This window comes from Eulemur rufifrons, chromosome 6 (genome assembly GCF_041146395.1).
Source record: "Eulemur rufifrons isolate Redbay chromosome 6, OSU_ERuf_1, whole genome shotgun sequence".
In the NCBI taxonomy this organism is placed as follows: Eukaryota; Metazoa; Chordata; class Mammalia; order Primates; family Lemuridae; genus Eulemur; species Eulemur rufifrons.
In genome coordinates, this window is record NC_090988.1 from 101,898,759 (window position 1) to 101,906,906 (window position 8,148).

General features: G+C 51.3%; 1 protein-coding gene across 1 annotated transcript; it reads left to right on the forward strand.

Moving 5' to 3' along the window:
- Positions 1-27: 27 nt before the first annotated feature.
- Positions 28-5,573, forward strand: ZDHHC24 (zinc finger DHHC-type containing 24). Its single transcript, XM_069471797.1, has 3 exons — positions 28-341; positions 1,712-1,989; positions 3,219-5,573. Exons 1-3 carry the CDS (start codon positions 61-63, stop codon positions 3,503-3,505), a joined length of 846 nt encoding a protein of 281 aa, XP_069327898.1. The 5' UTR covers positions 28-60; the 3' UTR covers positions 3,506-5,573.
- The last annotated feature ends 2,575 nt before the right edge of the window (positions 5,574-8,148 follow it).

The following is an 8,148-nucleotide window of genomic DNA, read 5'->3' on the forward strand; positions in this document are numbered from 1 at the left end:
CCCCGCCCCAACGCGGAAGCGGTGGGGTCCTGGGGTTGCGACAGCCGGTGCGTCCAGGCCATGGGGCAGCCCTGGGCGGCTGGGGTCGCGGAGGGGACGCCCGCGCGGCTGCCTCTCGTGCTCACGGCGCTGTGGGCCGCGGCCGTGGGCCTGGAGCTGGCTTACGTGCTGGTGCTGGGTCCCGGGCCGCCCCCGCTGGGACCCCTGGCCCGGGCCTTGCAGCTCGCGCTGGCCGCCTTCCAGCTGCTTAACCTGCTGGGCAACGTGGGGCTCTTCCTGCGCTCGGATCCCAGCATCCGGGGCGTGATGCTGGCCGGCCGCGGCCTGGGCCAGGGCTGGGCGTGAGTGGGGCGCGGGATCCGGCGGGGAGAAGCGGGCGCCTCGGACGGGGGGAGGGGCCTCAAGACCTGAGATGTTAGAACCAGGCCATATTAGGATCCGGGTTGTGAGAGCCAGAAGTTCCTTTAGAACTTGGGATGGAGAATGAATATTATTTATTCACTCACAAATACTTAGCAAGCACCTACTATGTGCAAGGTACTGTTCCAGGCACTGGGGTTACAATAAAACAGATTCCTGACCTGGAGCTGACTTCAGTGGGGGTGGGGGAAGATGATAAACTAAAGATGTTAGAAGGTGATAGTGGTGTGGAAACAAAAAGTAGAGCAGGGCACTTGGGGGTGCAAGTTTCAGGTTTAAATAGGTGGTTAATTCTCATCACAAAAAATGATGAGCATCTGAGGCAATGGATATGTTAATTAACTTGATTTAATTATTTCACATGGTATTCATAAGTCATAACATCATTTTATGCCCTATAAATATATACAACTATAATTTGTCAGTTTATAATTACAAACTAAAAAGTAAGCCGTGTGTGTTGGTGCATGGCTGTACTCCCAGCTCCTCCGGAGGATCACGGGAGCCCAGGAGTCAGTGGCTGCAGTGTGCTGTGATCGGGGCTGTGAATAGCCCCTGCGTTTCAGCCTGGGCAACACAGACTTCATCTCTAAGGAAAGGTTTTTTAAAAAATAAATTAACTTTTAAAATAATAAAAATAAATAGTTGGACTTCATTGAGAAGGAGGCATTTGAGCAAAAACTTGGAGGAGGTGGGGGAGTTAGCCATGTGGGAATCCGAGGGAAGAGTGTTCCAGACAGAGGGAACAGATGATGCAAAGCCTCTGAGGCACTTGTGTGCCTAGAATGCTCCTGGAACAGCAAGAAGGCCAGTGTGGCTGGCGTGGAGTGAGAGAGGGGAAGAGATGTCAGTGACATAAGGACCTTACAGGGCATTGAAGGTTTTGTTTTTTACTAGAAATGAAATGGAGAGCCACCGGAGGGTTTCGAGCAGAGGAGGGTCATGACTTAGGGTTTGAAAGGATCCGTCTGGCTGCTGGGTTGAGACTAGGGGGGCAAAGGTGGAATGGGAGACCAGTCCAGAGGCTATTGCAGTAATCCAGAGGGGAGGTCACGGAGACTGACTGACAAGGTGGTGACTGTGGAGCAAAGGAGACGTTTGCTGCTGGATGTTAGTGGCCACAGGGAATGTTAGAGCTGGAAGAGCCCTGGGACCTGCAGTGCTACAGCTGGAAGGGCCTGGGACCTTCAGCCTGCATTACCTGGGAAGAACCTGACGGGGCTGCTTACTGGGCATGGCATGGGGCACTCTGAGCTGCTGAGGGAACTGACCCTGTGGTTCCATCCTGCAGTTACTGCTACCAGTGCCAAAGCCAGGTGCCGCCACGCAGTGGGCACTGCTCTGCCTGCCGAGTCTGCATCCTGCGTCGGGACCACCACTGCCGCCTGCTGGGCCGCTGCGTGGGCTTCGGCAACTACCGGCCTTTCCTGTGCCTGCTGCTTCATGCCGCCGGCGTCCTGCTCCACATCTCTGTGCTGCTGGGCCCTGCCCTGTCAGCCCTGCTGCGAGCCCACACGCCCCTCCACACGGCCGCCCTCCTCCTGCTCCCCTGGCTCATGCTGCTCACAGGTGGGGAGCCTGGGAGGCCTCGGCACAGAGGCAGGGGCCCTCGTGTTGGGTGGGGGAATGAGGCCCATTCTGGTGGGAGATGAGATTTCTGGCCCTGGGGACCCAGTCTCAGTGTCATTTATGGGGGTGAGGGCAGCCTGGAATTCAGCTGGGCGTGCTGCATGATAAAATACAGTGCCTCCAGAAAGTGCTAGGAGAATCAGGAAGTGGTTGGCAGGGGAGGAAAGACTCGTGGGAGTCCGAGGGGGTGGTGGGCTGGTGGGAGAGCACTCTGGGGGCGCATTCTAAGCGAGGGAAACAGCATGAACAAAGGCTTGGAGGCTGGCAGGGAGTAGCGAAGGCAGTTTGGTGGGAGTTGTGACAATTGAGGCTAGGATGGTAGGTAGCGGCGGGTGGAGGCCCTGAGTGCTGGTGTGAGGAGACAGCGCCTACTGGACCGGGCAGTGAGGAGCCAGGGAAAGTGACAGGCAGGGAAGGCCCAGTCACCGGGAGTTGGGAGGGGAAGACTTGGATCAGGAGGCTGATCAAGATGTCGCGTTCCGGACACACATATGTTCCTCTTTCCTCTGCTGTGACCCCAGATAAAAGCCCCACTGGTCCTTCATACTCTGTGTTCTCTCCCCCCGGATGATCTGGGCCCTCTCGCCCCTGACTCCTTCCTCCTGACCCTTCTGTGGTCCCCTCTGTGACTTTTTTCTGCTGTCATTAACCTCCCCAGCCACTCTGTATGGTCACTGTTCCTCCTCGACCTGTCCAAGCCCAGCTCTGTCGCACGGCCCCCCACTCTGCAGCCCAGGGGAGGCCTCGGGAGCCCTGTTGAGGTGGATAGAGCCCCCTCTGTCCACACTGGCTCCCTGACCAGCTCCCTGACCAGCCCTCTCCACTCTGCTCGATGGCTCCTGTCTCCACTGAATCCCAGCCTCCAGCTGCACCTCCCTCCACCCCACCTCCCTGTGATCATCATGGCCCGCACTTACCAGGTGCTCGCCGAGTTTGCGATGCGAGAATGAAGGGGCATGCCAGGCAGGGGCTGTGTCAGCCCGGTTCACTGCTGTGCTCCTGTCACCCAGCGCGGGCTGGCCACCAAGTAAGGACTCGGGGTTTGCTGAGTGGAGGAATGAACCTTGCTTTGTGATGCAGGGTACCGGGTAGAAGGAGGGCAGGAGCTGGGCTTTGGAAGGGCTGGGCCTGACTTCTGCCACCTGACCCTCTCTGCTCTCTCCTCACAGGCAGAGTGTCTCTGGCACAGTTCGCCCTGGCCTTCGTGACAGACACGTGCGTGGCGGGCGCGCTGCTGTGTGGGGCTGGGCTGCTCTTCCACGGGATGCTGCTGCTGCGGGGCCAGACCACATGGGAGTGGGCTCGGGGCCAGCACTCTTATGACCTGGGCCCCTGCCACAACCTGCAGGCAGCCTTGGGGCCCCGCTGGGTCCTGGTGTGGCTCTGGCCCTTCCTGGCCTCCCCATTGCCTGGGGATGGCATCACCTTCCAAACCAAAGCTGATGTGGCCTCCTGACTCCAGGAAGAGCCAGAACTGTACAGGGAGGAGGGCCGAGGCGGGGGGCGAGGGGGACACCCCCAGACTCAGGAGGGAAGTCGGTTGGCCTGTAATGCCTGCATCGGCACCTCCACCCCTCCCTTGGCCTTGCCTCTGCCCAGCTTGGACTCCTGTGTGTCCAGGGCTTGGGCCCTGCCACTCTGCCTCTTTTGGAGTGCAGGGATGTGGCAAGGGCTGCTCGGCCAGCCTAGCTGCCCCTTTGCCGGGTTAATAAAGAGCACTTGGTTCCCCGCCTCCATCTTTGCAGGGTTTCTGGCCCCTCAGTTTGGTGCTGAGGCTGCTGTTTCTGGCTCCTCTGGTTGCCAGGCCTAGAAACCCCAGAATGTCTGAGGGTCTGAGGGCCCAGGTGGGGATGTCCTTGTGACCCAGGCCATGGGAATCCAACATTCTTTCCTAGGCGCAGCGTTTTATAGTTAGAAGCATTTCTGCAATGGCAGCATCACGGACCCTTTCTTAGCTAACCTACTACAATTATGCTCCTTATTTTGTGAGTGAAAACTTAAAGCTCTGAGAGTTGATAAGATGATGGTTTAGTAAATGGCGCAGCCAGGCAGGATTTGAACCCAGGTTTTTGTGCTTGCGCCTTCAGCCCTGCACAGGTGAAGGAAGTGACTGGGGAAAAGTCCAGGCGTCTGTGAAGGGCTGTGAGAGGCTAAGCCTCCCCCGCTCTGTGGGCTCCGCAGGAGCTACTTGTTAAGCATTTGTATATAAATACAGTAAATAGAGAGACTGCCAGTTAACGAGTTCTCTCGTTCTCTTAACATCTCACTAAAATGTTAGTAAAGAAATAAAAAAGATAAATACAAGGGGAAAGAAAACAGGAGAGGAGACAGCAGGAGACCAAAGTGCCCGACAGCATTTGGTGAGATGGAAAGTGGATGGAGGCTTATTTACTCTCTCAGCAGGGCATTAAAAGTTGAAATTGTGCGTTCCCAAAGTGGGGGCCGAGAGGCAAGTGGACTGCTCCCCCACACCCTGGAGAGGCTGAGGAATTCCAGTACCACGGGAGGCCAGGTGAGGCTTCCGGCCAACAGCGTGGACCAGTGGAAAGTCTGGATATGGAGCAGATGTGCGCCTCCCTCCAGGCCCACCCTACCCCGCAGCCGAGCAGCTCTCCCCAGGGGCAGGGCTGGGGTTACTGAAGGAGAAACTGAACCGGAGAAGCTCTGGGTCTCAGGGGCACTGGGGAGGGTAGGGGGGAGGGACCAAAAATGGGGGTTAGATGAAAGTCCCCAGATACTACTGGGGCTTCCTCCCATGAACAGGCAGGCTTGCCCCCCACGGACCCCCCAGAGGAACCCATCCTCTGACAGGCTTTGCCGTGGCCACGGATGTTTGCGCTTCTCGGTCGTTTGTGCGTCCAAAAGGCACCTCTGTTACTGTTTTTCACAGTAAGAACTTGGCGTGTGTGCCTGGCGCTGTGGGCTACACATGAGCATTAGCACCTTACCCTCCAGAATATCGTGTTTTCATTTTTTTCCTTTTTATTAGTGAGTAGATACAAAATAAACAGAAACAGCATCCCTTGCCCCATTTGAGAAAGTTACTATTTCCTCCAAGTTCCTGCTGTGCCCTCCTGGCTAGGGGAGATGCTGTCCTGTCAATCATTCCCTTGCTTTGTAGTTTCATTACATATGTTTGTATTGGTTTTGCATGTTTTTGAATTTTATATAAATGCAATCATACCGAGTTTGTTCTGTGACTTGCCGTTTCACTCGATACTGTGTGTCTGAGATGTAGCCAAGGACTGCACACAGCTGTAGGGTGTTGCCTTCCCTGCTGTAGTGACCTGTTGTATGTGCCTCAATTAACTTTTCTGCTTTGAGCCACTGCTCATTTTATTTACCCATTTCCTTTGGGAAGCATCCACTAAGATCTGTTCTTGGCCTTTGCTCTTCCATGTAAATTTTAGAATCAGCTTGTCAGGCTCCACCAATAAAAATGCCTTTGAGATCATAAATGGAACTCAGTTGAATCGATAGATCAGTTCAGATAAAATCGGCATCTACGTGAAATTCAATTCTCACAAACGTGGTGTATTTCTCCATTTAATGTTTTCAATAAAGTTATAAACTTGTTCTCATAAAGATGCCCTTTTTTATTAGATTGATTTTAAGTATTTGATATTTTTATGCTATTATGCATGGTCTATGAAAAGATTGTGTCTAGGAAACCTAAAACTCTTGTCCTTATCATTTACTTGTAGCTCGCCCAGCTCCTACTGCAATTATTAGATCTCCCTGCTCCATCCTCCTTGTCACTCTCCCCAACCCCACAAATTCTCAAGCATACTTTATTTTTTAAAATAAGGCTGGGTGTGGTGGCTCAGGCCTGTAATCCTAGCACTTTGGGAGGCTGAGGTGGATTGCTTGAGGCCAGCAGTTCGACACCAGCCTAAGCAAGGGCGAGACCCCATCTCTACAACAAATAGAAAAATTAGCCAGGTGTGGTGGCGCATGCCTGTAGTCCCAGCTACTCAGGAGGCTGAGGGAGGAGGATCGCTTGGGCCCAGGAGGTTGAGGTTGCTGTGGGCTATGATGACGCCACTGCACTCCAGCCTGGGCAACAGAACGAGACTCTGTCTCAGAAAAACAAATAAACCAAACAAGTGCTCTCCTCTTTCTCTCTTAATAACTCATATTTTCTATGTTTCTGGACATTCTGGATAATTTCTACAGATCTACCAGTTAAGTTTTTCTTCAGCTGTTGAAGTAATCTAGTGAGCTTTTTTTTTAAGTGGTTGTACCAACTCATCCATTGAGTTGTACATGTCAAATATTTTATTTTTCAATTCTGGAAATTTTTTTTTTTTTGTGAAATCAGCTTGATCATTTTATAAATGCTCTTGTTCTCGTATTTTAAGTTTCTTCTTTTTTTCCTTAAATATATTGAAAATATTAATACTTTACACTCTGTGTTTGGTAATTCCAATATTTTAAGTCTTTCTGCAAGCTTGATGTGTTGGTTCCTGGTCTTATTTTTTTTCCTACATGCTCAGAGAAACTTTTCCAGTAACAAACTATGGAAATAGTCACCGAAAGTATTGTCTTAACGATGTCTTATCTTCTTGCAGTTTGTTTTGATGGTGAGTTCACATTTCTCGGCATTTTCTCAATGAGAATTTTTTGAGGTTGGATTAGAAGTAAATTCCTCCAGAGAGGAAATGTATTTGTTAGTTGCCTGATGACTGACCAATCCTATACCACTTTAAAATTCCAGCTACGGGGTCTTTAGGACCACCTGGGTATTGCCAATTCAGGTGCAGACACTTAATCAGGGATGCCTTGTGGTTAAAAATTCCCAGGAGAGCTTTTTCAACCCCCTTCACCGAGCATTACGCGTGTAGACAGGCATTTCCCTGCGGTGCTGGCGAGATGGACAGTGGGGGCGGTTAATTGCTCGTGTGCCTTCACACTGGCATGTAAGCTCTTTGCACCCGTGTTACACACCTTGGAGGTAAAAAAAAAAAAAAAAGAAAGAAAAACAGAAACTTGGGAAACAGTGGCAAAGATAAAATATAAAAGATAATCTTAGATAAGATAATGCATGTAAGTGAGGACTGAACAGAGAACAAAGAGTTGAGAATTAAAATAACAGAAAATTTTTTAAAAATTCAGAAGAGCCGAAAGAATAAAACTCTCCCCGAAAATAGAACAAAGACGGTATGAGAAGAGAGAAGGCAGGCTCAGTCCATTCTCTCAGGAAGTACCAGTTGTCAGATGCCGGGGTGAACTGGAGTTCCAGAGAGAGCAGAGAAACAGAGGGAGAAAACCACCCAACAAACAACAGCGATACAATTTCTCAGAACTGAAGGATGCACACTCCACCCACAGCACAGCACAGCAAATAACGACACCCGGTAAGGCATGTCTCGACATCCGGAAACTTGAGAGAAAAAGATCAGGAGTAAGAATGGCACGGAATTTCTCAACAGCATTACTCAAAGTCAGAAGACAAGGGAGCACTGCCTGCCAGAAAACTATTTTCAACTTCGAATTTTATGACCCAGCCAACTGTCAGATGTGTCAATTGAATAAAGAAATATTCAGGCCCTAGCATTCCAGGAGGCCAGAGTGGCAGGATCACTTGAAGCTAGGAGTTCAAGACCAGCCTGGGCAACATAGTGAGACTCTGTCTCTACAAATAATTTTAAAAAATTAGCTGGGTGTGGTGGCACACGCCTGTAGTCCCATTTACTGGGGAGGCTGGGGCAGGAGGATGGCTTGAGCCCAGGAGTTGGAGGCTGCAGTGTGCTGTGCACTCCAGCATGGGCGACAGAGTGAGACCTTGTCTCACGAAAAAAAAAATTTTTTTCAGACAAGCAGTTTCTTTTTTTTTTTTTTTTGAGACAGAGTGTCACTTTGTTGCCCTGGCTAGAGTGAGTGCCGTGGCATCAGCCTCGCTCACAGCAACCTCAAACTCCTGGGCTTAAGTGATCCTACTGCCTCAGCCTCCCGAGTAGCTGGGACTACAGGCATGCGCCACCATGCCCGGCTAATTTTTTTTTTTTATATTTTTAGTTGGCCAGATAATTTCTTTCTATTTTTAGTAGAGACGGGGTCTCGCTCTTGCTCAGGCTGGTCTCGAACTCATGACCTTAA

Coding starts and splice junctions, on each gene's coding strand:
- ZDHHC24 (XM_069471797.1), top strand. CDS start 61: ATGGGGCAGCCCTGGGCGGCTGGGGTCGCGGAGGGGACGCCCGCGCGG. Junction 342..1,711: donor GGCCTGGGCCAGGGCTGGGC/GTGAGTGGGGCG, acceptor TCCATCCTGCAG/TTACTGCTACCAGTGCCAAA. Junction 1,990..3,218: donor CTGGCTCATGCTGCTCACAG/GTGGGGAGCCTG, acceptor CTCTCCTCACAG/GCAGAGTGTCTCTGGCACAG.